This window comes from Malus sylvestris, chromosome 5, assembly GCF_916048215.2.
Source record: "Malus sylvestris chromosome 5, drMalSylv7.2, whole genome shotgun sequence".
NCBI classification, from domain to species: Eukaryota; Viridiplantae; Streptophyta; class Magnoliopsida; order Rosales; family Rosaceae; genus Malus; species Malus sylvestris.
This window is the reverse complement of record NC_062264.1, coordinates 15,401,111-15,418,707: the sequence shown is the minus strand read 5'-3', so window position 1 is coordinate 15,418,707 and position 17,597 is coordinate 15,401,111. Positions and strand designations below refer to the sequence as shown.

Here is a 17,597-nt window from a genome sequence, read left to right as displayed (position 1 = left end):
TGTTTCAAACCGTAGAGTGAACGCCTCAGCCGAATCGATAGCGTGTTCGAGGCGTTTGGAAATATTTGAACCAGTCAATGTAAGTCATTCGAAAACTTTCATGTAAATTTATGTATCAAGATCCCTATAGAGATACGCGGTTACTACGTGCATCAGCCGTGTACTCAGTTTTTCAGAAACTACCAAACTGATAAGGTAGCAAAAAGTAATCACATTCATAATTGGTGAATAAGTTTCGTCATAGTAACGCATAATTTTGTTCTTCTCATTACGCTTCCGAACGAAAACCCACTTATAGCCAACGGGCTTCACATGTGGAAGAGTATGAGCTACAGGTCCAAACACCTTATGTTTCGCAAATGAATTGAGTTCGACTTGAATTGCTTGTTTCCAGTTTGACCAATTAGTTCTACGTTGACATTCATCAATGGAACGTGGTTCAATGCCATCGCCTAACATAATCTCAGTAGCTACTGCAAATGCTAATGCATCGTCGACAATCATCTCATTTCTATGCCACACATCATTTAACCTAGCATAACAGACCGAAATCTTACGATTCTTAGAAGGAGGACTCGTCTCTTCAAAGACGCTTCCATAATCTAAAATTTCCTCATGAGTTGGATAGAATGAGTAAGTGATAGATTCACGATAGGCTCTTCAGGACCTTGTGTCTTGGATTTCCTCTTTCGGGGGTGTGAATCTTTTAAACCAAGGGGTCTGTCATGCTTTGTATAGGGGCAGATGATTGGCTAGTTGCTAATGTACAGGGATCACCAAGATTGGTGCCCCGAGCTCTATGAGAGAAGTCCGTCGTACAGTTGATACATTCATCTTGGCAGGAGTATTCGCAGCTGGAATATGTGATCTTGTCAAGCGCGTTAGATCGGTGAAAGCATCTGGCATGCTCTGAGCTATACTCTAAAGATCTAATATGCATTACACATCAGTTTCAAACTAAGTAGTGCGGGGATCTAAATGAGACAAAGTAGGGGTCATCCATGATAAATCGCGTTGTTCTTAAGGAATGTTGACGTTCTTATCTCCCTATAATGACGGGAAGGTTATCTCATAGAAGTGACAATCCATGAATCAAGTGGTAAATAGATTGTCTGTCAAAGGTTCTAAGTAATGAATAATTGAAGGAGAATCATATCCGACATAAACCGCACAACAAAAAATGAGCAGATGCGATATGTCGAGTTCGTATCCGATAACCAACTGAAGGGCACTAAATGGTTGTGTCATAACAAGCCTCAGGAGGACCAACTTTGATGCGTGCAATATTGCATAGTCCCAAGCAACGATCGGGAACTTGGTACGTATGACCAACGATCGAAGAATCATTTGTAAGCACTTAATGAAAGCTTCTACCAGGTCGTTTTATGTGTGAACATGGGGTACGAGATGTTCAAGTTCAACCCCAACCGACATGTACTAGTCATCAAAAGTTTTAGATATGAATTCTCCAGCATTATCCTATTGAATAGATTTGATCGGATAATCAGGGTGGTGAACCCTGAGCTTGATAACTTGAGCCAACAATTTGGAGAATGTAGTGTTCCTTATGGACAACAAGCACACATGTGACCAACGTGAGGAAGTGTCAACCAAAACCATAAAGTATCTAAATGGTCCGCAATGAGGGTGAATCGGTCCATAATGTCCCCCTGAATCCGTTGTAGAAAAATAGGAGGATTCGAACGAATCTTGTCATAAGAAGGCTTAATAATAAGATTTCTCATGGAACATGCTTGACATGCGATTCCTTGGATCAAACCTAAACTTCGGGTCAATGGATGCCCATGTGATGATTTGAGGATTCAGCGCATAGCTATTCGTTCAGGATGTCCTAAATAATCATGCCAAAGTATAATTTCATGCGCGGTCCCAGTAGTAGGGTTGACCACATAGTGGCATTCGATAAGGCGTATGATCATAGTATACAGACCGCTCGGGATACGCTCCATCTTATCTAGAATACGCTTCTGGCCATATTCGTAGGAAGTTATGCATAGAAATTCAACTCTATTTTCTAAGTGGGTTTCAGCATGGTAATTGTTATCTCTAATGTCCTTGAAACTTAACAACGTTCTTCTGGAATGTAGAGAATAGAGTGTTTCAGTAATGGTCAAGATTTTACCATTGGACAACATTATACATGCCTTACCGTATCCTTCTATTATGTTGGTTGGGCCTGAGAGGGTTGTCAAAGGTGCATTCTTAGGTATGAAGTTAGTGAAATGTTGTCCAATGGTACCTAAGAATGCACCAACTAATCACCAACAAATAATCCAAATTAATTTTTCATTAACTTCATACCTAAGAATGCACCTCTGACAACCCTCTCAGGCACATCCAACAAATAATCCAAATATAAGGAAAATTATTCAAAAATCAACCAAAAAAACAAAGAGGGGGGTTCGACCAATAGGTGGAATTTGGCCCCATTATTCAACTTTAACTAACGAAAATTGTTTATGTCTAAGATTCTAATCTTCCACGGGGGTGGTATCCTTTTGAAAGTCAAAAACCTCCATCTTTGTAGTCTCCGGTCAATCCACTTGCACAAAGTTTGATTCAAACTTCTTATAACAAGAATGATATTCATCTGCAACCTTTTTGGGAGCTCGGCAAACACATGACCAATGGTCTTTTGAACCACAGTGATAACACATGTCTGCATTCATGGTTTCAGGTGCTTTGCCCTTATTCTTGAAGTTCGGGGCCATGGGAAAAAGGTTTGAACTCTTATGGCTTTGTTTCCTCCCTTGGATGGGCCTTAACTCTGTTGACCTTGGTGGGATGGCTTCTGGCTGCCCCTACCACGCCTTTTTTGGCGTTTTGGGCGATGGTTGTGCTATAATGTGCTTCAAGCATAGTAGTCGCCCCAGTAGGTTAAGCTTGATGATTCTTCATCAACAGCTGATTCTGCTTTTCAGTAAGAAGTAAAACAGAGATCAAATCTGAGAACTTAGTGAACTTCTGAGCTCTATATTGTTGCTATAGAACAATATTAGAAGTAGAGAAGGTCGAATAGGTCTTTTCCAGGAGATTCTCTTCGATCAAAGTTTCGTTACAAAACTTGAGAAGTGATCGGATTCGACAAACTTCAGAATTATATTCATTCACAGACTTAAAGTCTTGGAAGCGCAAATGCCGCCAGTCATGTCTTGCGTCAGGTAAGAATATGTCATTTTGATGATCAAAATGATCAGCCAAAGTGATTCATAATGCATGTGGATCCTCCTCAGTAAGATACTCAGTTTGCAAGGCATCATGGATATGTCATTGGATGAAGATCATAGCATTGGCTTTTTCAGCTTCGCCAACAGGGTTGTCCCTCTCTTCTTCAATGGCGAGATGCAAGTTCTTTGCAGTGAGGTGGAGTTTCACATCTTGGACCCACTTAAGGTAGTTCCTTCCAGAGACTTCCAAAGCGGTGAAGTCGAGTTTGTTCAAATTCGACATGTTCCTATCACAAACTAAATGGACAAGATGTGGTTAGTGTAATCGAGAAAAACTCAATCCATTCATATAGAAGTAGAACAACACGTTCTAATATACATGTATTGGTTTAATTTTGCATGAAAAAACTTCGGGTTTTCATGGGTGATGTTTTTAAATGAAAACTTTACGTTTTCAAACAAGGCAAGTTTTTAAGAAACTTCAGGTTTCAAAATAATTATGAACTTCAAGTTCATATGTTCCTGCAGACAAACACAAATATATACACAAAAATATGCAACAAGAATATGCAAATGGAACTTTAGGTTTACAATTATAATTGAATTAATTATTTGGACTTCGGGCCAAATTTAAAGTGTGGGTGAAAAAAATATAAAACCCATGTTGTCTAAAAATATTAAACAATCAAAACTCGGGGCCCAAAAATATAGGCCAAAGCCCATGGGTGGGCTAAGCAAATTTGGTCCATGCGACCTAGGCCCAAAAATTGGGCTGGAGTTTTTCGGGTGCAGGCTTCAGGCCTACGGGGAGGAGAGGAACAAAATTGGCTGCATCAGGTGAGCCCCTAAAAAAAAACCACACGGCCAGGGAGATGGGCTGCTGCAGGCAAGCCCAAAACAAAACTAAAAAAGATTTTCATACGGGCTGCCTCAAAGCAAGCCCAAAAAAAAAATTGGTTTTTTTTTTCTTTGTAGGCTTGGGGAAAATAGTTGGGCTGAAGGGAGCTCCAAAGCCCAACGGATTGGAGCTGCACTGAGAACGGGCGAAGCCTAAGAAAGGCTCAAGTTTTTGAACTAAACACCCTAACGTGTGATGGGTGAGTTTCGCCGGAGAAGAACGCCAGACCTGTCGCTCATGGCGACAGTCTGGGGTTTGTTAAGACTCGGGTTAAGTCATGGTGGTCCTTGACGACCACGGTGGTGAACGGAGATGATGTAATCTCAACGTTATAACAACCAAACCCTAGAAAATTTAAATTGGATTTTCAAAAAATTTCGATGAGATTCAATCGAATCTCAGTCCAATTTCCGGTGAGGGACGACTTCTGGTTGTCGGCGACAAGAACCAAAGGTTCAGGGCAATGGCTGCTGGCCATGCTTGTGGTCGATGTGGACACGGACACCATTAGAGGTGTTGAGTTTTCTGGGTTGTGAAGCTCGGAGCTTCTGCCTCCATGGCGTGATGGTTCTCGGCTTGGCGCAACTCAGTCTGTAGGTTGCAGGCCTGGGTGAGGTTAGGGGTTCGAAGAACCCTAGTTTTACCAATCGTAAATTTTTTTTCATATACAATTTAATTCAAAGCATATTCAATTCAATAGTATTATAATGCATGTACATATATTTAATGCAATTCATGGAAAATATCAAATTCACATAATTCAACAATTATGAATATAATGCATACACAATTTATGTAGAATCTAAAATTTGAAAAACGTAAAGTTAGGTCATGCATAATGGTGAATGTTCATGCTATCAGGGCTGCAAAAATATTAAATAAAAACCGTTGTTTTGAAACAACCTGATTGCGTGATGATATGGATGAACTGGTTTGATGTAGAAAAATTCTTCAACGTCAGATTCCTAAGCGCAGCAGTAGGAGCGTGCTGATAACATGTTTTAACCTATTTTATCTGACAAGGGTAAGAAGGCTGGCATCAAGGAGAAGAGAGAGATTGAGAGACATGTGTTTGTATAATGGTAGGGTCGGGGCCCAGTATAACTAAGAGAGCTATTCCATTTAGGGCGAGACAGAATGGGCGGGCACTCCCTCCAACATAGTGCTTTTATTTATATTAGTAAAATGAGAGAAGATATTCATTCATCCCCAATGAATACAATTTGTAATAGGAAAAGATAACTAGAATCAAATCAAATCTAGGATTTACGTACACACTTAAACTAGGAATGTTTACAACACTCTGGATAATATTGCTGGTTTTTTTATGCATAATGTGTTTGCTGGTAACTATATTGCTCAGTAATACTCCTTCCTAGACCTGTAAATGGGTCAGGTTTATTAGATTTGGATTGGTTTCGACCTAATCGGTTAATTTAACGGGTCATCCAAATCCAACCCATTTAGCTAACGAGTCAACAAAATCCAACCCGTTAGTTTAATAAGTCATCCGTTAACACCCATTAACAATTTTTTTTTTATTTTTTCATTCCAATACAATTTACACATATTTTAATCAAATCACAAGTATTAATGAACAGTACCATCGTACACACACATATCAATTATTTTTTTTATTTTTTTTTATTTTTTTTAAGCAAAAGAAAAGGATGGGCTGTAACATCATCATCGCCATCATCAACTTCAATCATCTATCCGGCATTGGTTATGGCGCGGTCAGAGAAAAATGAACCTGGCTTCTCTGCCCTCCTACTTCCTATACACTCTCATTCTCTCATATTTATGCGATTATGGTTAAACCACGTTAATATTTTATATTACTATTGCTTTTTGTCTTATTATTTCTATAAAAAAATCAATATAGAAAGGGATGAGAGTGTATGAGAAATGGGAGGACAGAGAAGCTTGGTCCCAGAAAAATACCATACCCAACTCCCAACTCCCAGCTTCCATTTTTCTATTATTTTCATGCTATCCAGCATTAGTTGTAGTATATTCAAATCAAATCCAACCCAAAACCATAAGCTTCTCTCTTTTTGCTCATTTCATTTTAAATTTCAAAGCTTTCAATTTGTCCATGCTATCAATATCACCATTTTTCTATGTTTCTGTGAGTTTCTGGCAGTTGGGTTTCTTTATTTCGTATCCAAGCTGTCTGCCGTATGAATGTTCCCTTTTGATTCTCATATGTTTTTTTTTTTTTTTTTTTTTCTCGAAGTGGTTGGAGCGTATTGCTTTTAGTGTTAAATTGCTTGAAGACTTCAGAAGATTAGGCGGCTTTCATCAGAAGAGTAGAGAGCGAGAAGGCGCCACAAGAAGGGGGCCAACCAAAGCGCGGGGCTGCGTGTGCGAGTCGGCCAGGTTTTCTTGTTAAGTCTTTATTGAAATTACTCAAACATCCTCACTTAGCAAGTGCTAACAAATCTCGTGGGTTGACCTAAGATAACCTATTATTTAACGGATGATTAACGGATTCACCTGTTAACAACCTAACTCGTTAAGCATCCACCTAAATACTAATTTAAGCGGATGAGTCGGATTGGGTTAACGGATCTAAAATGCCGGGTCTAATCTTTCAACCCGATTATTCTGATATACTTCTCGATATTGAGTTTCTTGTAATTACTCAGCTTTTTTTTTGTGAGCCATAAACTTGCCCCAGTTGTAAGGCCTATACTTGGCATCACTAATGAGCTCCTTCAATGGCTGGATTTGGGTGGTGTGATTGTTTGAGGAAGTAAGAAATCGAAAACCTATCATTCTCGGATTTAAAAAATCAACCCGTGTTCCACACTATGATATCCATCATTGCTCCAAACCTGTACAGGATAGTTAGCACATCTTGAGAAATGACTAATTTGAAAAGAAATTACTCAAATTTCAAAGTGGTCTTGAGCACAAAAAGATAATGTGAAGTTAGAAGAGCGGACGTGAAGAACATCAGCAACGTTGATGATATAGGCATTTGGGGTGGGTTTCACACGAATCCATGCTCCATCTGTTTTTCTCTTCAGTTCAAAAATCCTCCAACGTCATCCTAAGCCAGCACAGTGAAAGCACCAACGTCCTTATGGGACCAACACCAAGAGCTTTCTGAGGGGAAGGGCAAGGCGGATAATAATTGATCAAGATAGAACTTGTTTGGTCTTTGAAGTAGCTGCTGAACCTGTTTTCTGGTAACCCTAGGCTCAAGGCAATAAGTCCCATCAACTTGAGAGCCAGATTTTCGAGCATATTCTTCACAAGCAATCCTAGTCAGGGCAGTACATTAGATCAAACATATCGAGTTCCAAAGATAAGTTTGGCTTATTATACCCTTAGAGTTCACATGAGTTACCTGTATTCCCGAGGATACTTGGGCCATTGGTTACACCATTTGGTCTCTTCCTTGTCGTCGGGTTCAGGCAAAGCGGGGGCTAAAGTAGGCTCCTCCACTGTTAAATCAAACACCTCATTTCAGTCTCTGACATTTTTAGCATGCATGTCATAGTAACCCAACAAGCTTTTTTCATCCCTCCGAACCTTCCACTTCTCCTCCAAAGGCAGAGCAAAGAACTTCCTAGCAGCAATCTTAATCTTCTCTAGCTTATCCAATACCATCCCATGATTGATCACTTGGAAGAATCCCCCAGTCTATGCATGGCTTGCCTATTTCTATAACAAGCTCTTCAATGGATTTTGAGTCGACATTGGAGTCTGGTGAGTTTATTGGAGAGAAGTCAATCAAGGGTATTCCAGGTCTGTGATCAGGGTCTTGGATGAAATATAGATCAACTTCTCCCAAAGCAGTGGAGGCAACAAGTATATTGACTTGTAGGTTTTAAAATTTTGGATGGATGTCAATTGTGTGTTTTTTTTGGTAATCTTTTTCTTTGCTGTGACCTCATTGCAGACTAATAATTTGTTGTAGGGTATTACTTTATGCTTTTAAATAAGTAGGATGGATTAAAACAGATTGTATCAGTTTACTGTACTCGCAATAAAATTTACGAAATTATTAGTCCATTCAGAACTAAGCCAAGGTCTTTTGTCACTTGAGTAATGTACTATTGTTACTTGTACCCCGTTTGCTAATTGTATTGCAAATCACGTCTATCGGAAGTTATAGCATGCGTACACCTCAGATCTGAAGATAAATCAGGTTCCAGATTTGTGTTCAACCCTTAAATTCATAGGTTCCTTACAGCACAGACAATTAATTTCAATGCGATCAGAGCTACGTTCTTTTCTTGATAAGGACATAGAATAGGACTAATTATTGTTATTAATAGAGGTGAAGGGGTTCTCTTAAATTCGTTCTTAGTCTTTGAAGCAGAAAAATATTACTGATTTTATTGACACATTAAGCAGCCCATGTCCACAAGTTCGTTACAAGTTCTCTATACAGCGTGGCATTATTTTTGGAACTGATATACAAAAGGAAAAAGAACTAACATACTATCACCCAGTAATACTCTTTAGGATCCAACCCACTTATTCTGATACCCGGAAATGATGAATTTGGATGTTCTCGACATTAAGTTTCTTGAAATTACTGAGCTTTCTGTTGGTCATAAACTTGCCCCAGCTGTAGGGCTTATACTTGGCAGGGTTTTGCTCATTTGTCAGATCCTCCAAAGGCTTGATTAGTGTGTAGTGTGATGGATTGAGGAAGTAAGGAATAGAAAATCGTTCCTTCACCGAGTTCACCACAACCCTGTGTTCCACACTCTGATATTTTTCATTGGTCCAAACCTGCATAAAACATATTCATTTGTTATGTGAAGTGATTTGATGCGTGTTTTTTATGAGCATAATAAGTTTGTATCAAGTTTGAAGAGTGAAACCTGAATGCTGTCACCAACATTGATGATATAGGCATTTGGGGTGGGCTTGACCCGAATCCATGCTCCGTCTGTTTTCCTCCTCACTTCCAGCCCTCCGACATCATCTTGTGCCAGCACGGTTAAAGCACCGCCATCCTTGTGGTGGCCAACACCAAGAGCTAACTGAGGGGAAGGACAAGCCGGATAGTGGTTGAGTCTGATAGAACTTGTTTGGTCTTTGAAATAGTTGCTAAGCCTGTCTTCTGGCAAGCCTAGGCTCAAGGCAATAAGTCCCATCAGCTTCAGAGCTAGCTTTTCGACTTCTTGAGCATATTCCTCACATACCTCCCTGGTCAAGGAAGTGCATTACATCATATAAATGAATTGTTGCGAGTGAGATGTTTTTTATTTATTTTTTATTTTTTTTAACTATAGCATGGTAGGTGTAATTGACCCTATGAATCCTAAACTTTTTCTACCTATAACAATTTATGATTAGCTAAATCTATTCATACTATTCGATGAATTACCTGAACTCCGGAGGATAATCAGGCCATTGGTTATACCACTCAGTCTCTTCCTTGTCCTCAGGTTCAGGCGAAGCCGGAACTAAAGTAGGCTCCTCCACTGTGAAATCAAACACCTCCTTCCAGTCTCTGACATTCTTCGTGCGCTCGCTGTCATAGTAACCCAACACGCTTTTTTCATCCCTCCGGATCTTCCTCTTCTCCTCCAAAGGCAGAGCAAAGAACTTCCTAGCAGCAGTCTCAATCTTTCGGAGCTTATCCAGTACAACCCCATGGTTTATCACTTGGAAAAAGCCCCACTCCTGGCATGCATTACCTATTTCCCTAACAATCTCTTCAACGAGTTTAGGGTCAGTAGCGGAGTCTGGGGAGCTTATCGGAGACAAGTCGATCAAGGGAATGCCCTCGACTTCGGTGATGGAGAGTTTAGGCCTGTGATCAGGGTCCTGGATGAAAGCTAGATCAACTTCTCCCATGCCTAATAATGCTGGTTTAAGAAAGAAGTTTTTTTTGCAAGAAGAGCTAGCCAGTTGATGCAAATCAATGCAACAATTGGTAAGTTTTATAGTGTCAGTGGCGGAATTTTAATCTTGAATGTGGACGGTTTTTGGTAAATTCCTAGGTGGGGGTTTCCTAGTGCTGCACGATTTTGCTTTGGATGGCTGTGACGTTTTCTCTTTTTATTCTCTGCTATGATGCCATTGCATACGTAGAGCAACATATTTGGAACCAAAACCAACTTGACGAAACTGTAAAAAGGAAGGGAAAAAACTTGAAACTTATTCCCGTATTTTTAACTATTCATCTGCATGTATAGATGCAAATTGTATTCTTCCTCAATACCGGAGGAGGCCATTGTTTACGTGTCGTTTTTATGACATACCCGATATCTTCACGTGTCATGTCGTATAATACTCGTTACATGTTAAAGAAAATATATATAAAAAATAAATAAGTAAATAAAAAACGTAATACAAAAAATGTAAGTGAGATTAAATCATACGACTATTGTTGTGGTATGATGTTTTAACAATTTTTTTTAATTAATGTAAAAGAGTGAAATATATATATATATACCCTCGTAATGACAAGCTCGACAACTTGAAGAGGTCAACTCCGAAATTCGCTACCATAATCCCATAAATCATATATTTGAATTTAACCGTTGATTTTCGCTTATGTTTACGTTCCATTCTTCAAATCGGATTTCGTATTTTTTTTGTCCAAGTCATTTTTCTTGAAAACATGATACTTTAGCGGATGCAGATAGATGAACAGTGCAGATCGTTGATATTATATTCTAATTTTTACAGTTAGTGAATATATTCTTCGGAGTTTATGAAGTCTCTAGAAATTATATAACATCGATTCATTTTTCAGTTGACCGTAAACATTCCAACATGATATCGACAATCTGAATAGTTCATCTTCTGCATCCACTAAAAGTTCATGTTTTCAAAAGCGAAACTCTGAAAAATGAAATTCAGTGAGAAGAATAGAGCATAAACGACAATCGACGGTTAACAAGTGATTAGATATATATATATATATATATATATATCTAATTTTGTGCTCGAACAATAAACACTATTCATGACTATTTGGAGGGTTTTAAAAATCTAAACGATGATATAACCATCGTCTAAGCTTAAAGGATGCCGTCACGAGCGTTTGTACATTCTTTTAACATTTTTCACACTTTTACGTTAATTATTACGAATTTTTATTCATTTTGAACTCCTCCTAAAAGCATGAGGGTTTGTAGGATTTTAAAAATCCAAACGATAATATACCCATCCTCAAAGAACAGAGAATGAGATCACGAGTGTTTGCATATTTTTTTTCACCTTTTTTTCACACTTATAAATTAATTATTATGAATTTTTTAATGTGCTTTGGTATTTTTAAATTGCTTATTTTTAAGGTGTTTTGGAATTTTATAAGAACAACTAAGTGAGATTAAATACTATGGCTATTGTAGTAAGATTTTCTATTAGTTTAACATTATCAAATTCACTTTTTCTTATCAGGTTGAAGCATGTTACCTGTGGGTAAACCGGTTAAGAAGTTATTAAGGAGTTGTTAACGTGTGAGCCAATAACGACACAATTAGTTAACGTGTTGATCCGAAACTCGTTATTTTTGTGTCGTTTCGGGTCGGGTAAACATGTTGTGTAAGAAATTGCTAGGTCTAAGCTCAAGTGAGGTGGGCCACAAGTGTTGTCCCGTCCTCGGATTTCACTATTTAATTTTTTGTATTTCGTATTTTCAAGAAATTATTATTATTTTCCTTTAATTATAGAGTTTTGATTACTTAGTTATAAAGTTTGATTTTTGTTAATTAGTTATTAAAAATTCATAGACCTTTCTGGGTCACTCTTCGTATTTTAGGATAGAGCTCAATCCCAGAAGTGCATAGGGGAATCCATGCACGAATCAGAATTATAATTAAGAAGTCAGAGTCTATAAGAAAAATGAAGAAGTCAGAGGCGTTTTAAGTTTGGGGGCAATTTGATAATTTTCCTCCTAAACCTCTAATAAAAACCCCTGCAGCCACTTTGAACAAGACATACTTGAGTTGGGTCCTTTTTTACCCGGTTTTGGACTTGCAACACATGAAATTTCACCATACTATTTTTCCTTAATTCGACCTCTATTTAGGTGATCTTGGTGTCTATAGAAGGCTTTTGACGATTCGAACGTCCTGATGGGGTTGGATTTTTCAAATTTTTACCCACTTTTCCTAGTCGAAGTAGCAAAGTCTAAGGTTTTTACCGCGGTTTTCCCTTTTTCTGAGAATCCAGCAACCATTTTCATTGAGTGAGGTATGAAACTTCATCCATTCTACACAATGTTTAAGTTGGTATGCTTTGTTCCTATGTTGATATCTGTTTTAGAGTGGGGTCTTTAGAAACCTATGTGGGACCTTGATTTTTCAAGGCTAGAGTAAGGTTGATACGAATACTGTTATCTCATAAGTCCAGTCATGTAATTGCCAGCTTCGGGCGAAGCTGTATCAAACGAAGCAGGGTGCCACCATCACTCTACTCCGAGGCAATAGGAAGAGTCTTGGCGACTCTGTTGGATGACCATACTTGTTTCATAAGACACGTGATTTGATTCGAATTTAGACACAATCGGATCCTATAAGTCTTGGAGTCCTTACAATCTAGGGATAGGCGTGCGCCACAAGTAATCACAACTCCTAAGAGGATACAATATCTACTTACTAGATATCCTCTAGGATTCTCTCGACTTAGAATGAAGATTTTATCCTAAAAAGGTCTCTCTCCCACAGTATGAATACACCCATATAAGATCCATCTACGGTAACGCAATCTATACACTTGAATTCTCTTGCCCACTGCTTGAGTCTAAAAATCATTCACTAACTTAACCGTCAGAGAGCCTTTGGCCGGCACACCCTCGGCCTAAGGTTTTCTTACGGTTGATTTACTATTTTGCATGCACAAGTTTACTCGAATTTGTGCTCAACCATTGATCACGGAGGTGCGCAAATTTGGTTCTAATAACCTATAAATCCAATTCCAATTTTCCCAATGGTTTTGGCCCGTTTCCAGCTAGCATTGATCATTGGGATAGTTATGAAAGTTGATCATTGTGTTGAGTTCTACATGCTTGTAAAATTTGGTGTGATTTGAAGATAGTTGAAAAATTAAGTTTCCGTTCGGCAGAAACTGTTGTGCATGACATGGCCAAGGACCCGAATTTGTCCTTTTAGCATAATTGCAATGCCCTGAATCTATTTTGGTATCCGTTTGATGCAATTCTGTTGTTTAAGACTCATTGGACAAGTCGCAGCTTGGAATGCCACCGCTTATATGATCCTTCATAGCATTTTGCATGATGAAAAGAAACATTTGATTCACCTTTTCCCACTTAGAAAATTCCTCTCGTTGTTGACTAGTGCTCTCACTAGTTAGGGTTGGAGATTGGAGCTGTTTAAAACAATAAGAAACTCAACATGCTTAAATGCATTTCGATTTGCTACTTCCAAGTCTTGAAAATGTTTCCTTTCAACTTCAATATTAACGAGATTGAGCATAACAACATACTTTGCAAATCCATAAATTTGTGATAGTTAAGAGAAAAATAGCTGCATTGTCACTCTAAAGCTATAGAACCAGTCAGACATTTGGGCAAGATAAATGTCAATATATATATATATATATATATATATATGAATGAATTTACAAGTCTTAAATAGCTAAATATAAAATCCAAGAATTTAAGCAAAAAACACCACCTTTGGGCAAGAAGTTTTCACAAAACTTCACGTCAATCATACTCACCTTACACTAAGTTATAACGAACCCAGCACACAATTTCTTTGGAAACAAGTTTATTTGTTTATGTATATGAACTACATTCTTATTTTCATAAGTGAATCCTTTGAAGAAAAAAAAGAAGATAAATAAACTACTTTGGTAATTCATTTAAAGAATCAAGAGAGGAATCAAAATCATCACCTAAGTTATAGTCAAATAACTCCTCTATTAAATCCACCGGACAAACAAAAAGCATGGTCTCCAATGTCATCCATATTAACAAGACGAAAAGGATTGAGAGTTGATATGAACATCACAACAGACGATATAATTGAAGTATGTACAATTATAAGATAAACAAAAACGCAGCGGAAATAAACAACACAATTTTGATATTTGAAGCAAATTTAAGGCTTTGATTGACCGGCTCTGATACCACATGAAAACATAATATATATAGTCATAATGAAACATTATCGAAACTAATTAAACCCTAATTGATACCAATTTGTACCTGAAGAGGAACTCATGATGGTTGAGTTCACAATTTAGTCTTCTCTTCTCTGAGTTCCTTACATTTTTGCTCTTAATAGGATAAACGTATGAATGAACCAGTTCACCGGAGAAGTGAGCCTAAAAACGATAGTTTTATGGGATGTAACTACTCTTACTATCACGGAGTCGAATATTAGCAATTCCCCAAGTGTTTTTAATCACTTCACAATACAAAACGAGTTCGCTTTATTGTATCCATAATATTTAATATTCTTAAATATATTAAGACCAACAATAATTTTAGCCAATTACTTATACATCAAAATAAATATACACCAAATATAGTTTAGTCACACTCACACACAATGGTTCGTTTACTAATTTGTAATCAGAATGAGAGGAATTGAATTGAGGAGGAGTTGGAATGTGAAGGAGTCATAATTGAACTTTTAAAATCGGACTAGGAATGATACCATTCCATATAAGTTGTTTAGTAATTTAGGTAAATCTAAATGAAAACTAATATGATTACAAAAATGCTCTTATTCTAAATAAATTATTTTTATGTTCTTATTGTTTTTCAATTATTTTATATACTAATTAATTATTAGGGAGCCTTACACATAGAGACACGAACATATGTCATATTTCACACAACTCCACAACTTTTAAAACATTTGAAGGAGAGACAAAAAAAACCCCAAACAACACAAAACCTTGCCTAGAGAAAAGGAAACAGACTTGAGAAAATTAGAGCCCATGCTCTCAAGGATAACGATTAAGAAATGGCCAAAGTTAACCACTATACGACAAAATTACTGTAACAAATTGGGATGTGCTATCCACACACCTTAAATTACTTCTCACACACACTTGTTAATTTCTATCCGTTGATCTTCTTCAATTCATCAAATCCGACTGCCGAAAATTAAAAGGGTGTGTGAGAAGTAAAATAGGGTGTGTGGATATCACACCCCCACACACCCCAACAAATTATTGGCCCTACTCAAAACACATAACTGATGTGTTGATTCTTATCTTCCCCAAAATTCATTGCGAAACTCTCTGATGCAAAAATCATATCACAAAACCCTAAATACACTTCATAGATTTCAATATTTCACACTTTTAGAAAGTAACTAGAAAATAAGCCCACGCGTTGCGGCGGGAACCACTGTTTCAAGCATAACTGCATAAATAAGACACATTTAATCTGAATAAATTCAACACAATCATCAATGAATAGAGAGACACATGAGTGAATGAGGTCGATAAGATAAGCAGCTTGGCTTTTACATGCATTCAACTAAACATTGCACAATTAGCAGCTTGGCTTTGAAAGGGGGGAAGGAACAATCATGTGTAATTTACAGTTTATATGGTGAGACTTGCATAATCCACTCAATCATTGTCGTTCCTATACATTCTTCATAAATTATATGAAAATTATGGGGAAAAGAAACTACATGCATACATGAAATAAAATTGTATCACAATAGAATTATATCATGAACAAAATAAGGATAGAATGTGTTTACCTAGTGTTTTTCTGCTGGGAAAGAAGTCTGGTTTTGCATTAGTTGGAAATGACCTTTTTTCTGGCAATTTTATAGGATGTCATCAATTTTTTGTGCATTTCTCTGTGAAATGTACATTAGATAAGAGTTTGATTAAACATATAAAAAAAATGGTTTAGTATGGTGTAAACACAAAATTACACGTGTATCAGTTGGGATAGCAAAACCTTTACAAATAAGATTGCAATTGAAGGTTAAACCCCTCAATCGTCATATGCGTTCACAAAATGTAAACTGATTGGTATGTTTAAGCAGTGATGATGATACTTTTGGTCTAGCATAGTTAGCAATATGTGTAGTACATGTATTACCCTAATTGTATCTTAATTATTAATCATTATAAGACTAAAATCTCTCCTCAAGCTTGTAAAGAAGCTTGAGTTTAAATTCATTTTCCTACTTTGAACAAAACTTTACCCAGATACCTCAAATAATTGGAATCATACAAAAACCAAGCATCCTAGTAGCTAGCTAGTACATGAAATCGTGGTTTCACTGATTATATTAAAAATATTAAGAAACTTTTTAGATACGAAAAAACACAAATAAAGTTTGAAAAATCACTTACTGAATGCCCAAGATAGAGATCCTTATTTCTAGCAACCTTTCCAATCCTGGCTAGCCATCTTCCATGTTGATGACGTCTGCTACACTGAGACGAAACACAAAGAGATTTTAGAGATTTTTATTTGGTATATATATTATTTCTCATCGATATTTTATCTAAATTATTATATAAAATTATGAATAGCTAATAAGACCTTGTAATTCTTCTGTACATTGAAGCCCCTCTTCAGAATCAACTGCTTTTCTTGTAAAGACCGCATTATGTTAGTAATCGATTAGCATTTAAATGATGTGGTATATATTGTACCTATATGGTATCATCAAGACCTTGCGTCTTCATTCACATTCTCAAATAGGCAATATATACCTGCAAGAAAGCAATGGAACAATATACCCATTAAAAAACGTCACAAAAAGATTTGTAGAAATTGTCCCAACTATTATAATTATATGATTCTATTGGCATATTCAGACTTCAAATTTGATGGAGAAGCTAATTTATCAAATAGAATAATGATAGAGAAATTATTAACTGTGCCCTGTAATTTTCAACAGAAAAAACAAATTACTATGTCTAACCACATTTCATAAAGGCCATTTTCCTAGAAAATAGGTTAATCAAACTGAACTGAAAAGCAAGAGGTCAAAAATCACAAAGAAATGAAAAATAATTGTTGATGCACAAAATCAGTGAGGACTTTAGTACAATAGAAAGTGTTAGGTTTGTAACCTTCGCTAGATTACTCTGGTCACAAGTGTGGATAAGTATGTAAATGGATAGAGACAGGAAAGCAAACACAAGATGTACGTGGTTCACCCAGATTGGCTACGTCCACGGAGTAGAGGAGTTCTCATTAATTGTGAAGGGTTTACATAAGTACATAGGTTCAAGCTCTCCTTTAGTGAGTACACGTGAATGATTTAGTACAAATGACATTAGGAAATTGTAAACACGAAAATTCCTGAAACAAACGAGACAAGAACCCGTGTACAAAATAATATTTGTAGTAATGATTTAGGGGTTACAATCTCTCTTAAATTTGATCCTCTGATTCGATCTCCGTAAGGTGTTGATTTGTGGATGCTTCGTTGATCCAAGGGCCGTCGAAGCTTGATCTTGGATGAACTGTTGGAAGTTTCTTCAAGAGCACTCGGGGCTTGATCTTGATGAACAGTTGATGGATGGATCTTCAAGGGCTTTTGGGCTTGATCTTGAAGAACAGTTGTATG

The 17,597-nt window shown here is 37.1% G+C and overlaps 2 protein-coding genes and 1 pseudogene across 7 annotated transcripts in view; all 3 read right to left on the bottom strand.

The window, feature by feature from the left end:
* Positions 1-6,494: 6,494 nt before the first annotated feature.
* LOC126622574 (leucoanthocyanidin dioxygenase-like) lies at positions 6,495-7,927 on the bottom strand (annotated as a pseudogene).
* A 485-nt stretch (positions 7,928-8,412) lies between these two features.
* Positions 8,413-9,986, bottom strand: LOC126620759 (protein DMR6-LIKE OXYGENASE 2-like). The gene is made up of 3 exons (XM_050289037.1): positions 9,443-9,986; positions 8,934-9,261; positions 8,413-8,841 (listed from the first exon to the last, which is right to left on the bottom strand). The coding sequence occupies exons 1-3, from the start codon at positions 9,913-9,915 to the stop codon at positions 8,581-8,583; spliced, it is 1,062 nt and encodes a 353-aa protein (XP_050144994.1). The 5' UTR covers positions 9,916-9,986; the 3' UTR covers positions 8,413-8,580.
* Positions 9,987-13,425: 3,439 nt separating this feature from the next.
* The window catches only part of LOC126620760 (AP2-like ethylene-responsive transcription factor AIL5), a 41,728-nt gene continuing 37,556 nt past the window's right edge, over positions 13,426-17,597 (bottom strand). Inside the window, exons 3-6 of one of the 6 annotated variants that reach the window (XR_007622655.1) lie at positions 16,562-16,611; positions 16,369-16,452; positions 15,762-15,863; positions 13,426-15,436 (exon numbers count right to left, since the gene is read on the bottom strand). Coding sequence is in view for 4 of the 6 variants with exons in the window: in XM_050289038.1 (XP_050144995.1) it covers positions 15,800-15,861; positions 16,365-16,452; positions 16,562-16,611 (200 nt within the window). In the remaining 2 variants the exon portion in view is untranslated. Of the gene's footprint in view, positions 15,437-15,478; positions 15,864-16,364; positions 16,453-16,561; positions 16,612-17,597 lie in introns of those variants that run through there. The other 5 variants (XR_007622654.1, XM_050289040.1, XM_050289039.1 and 2 more) reach the window with 5 other exon arrangements.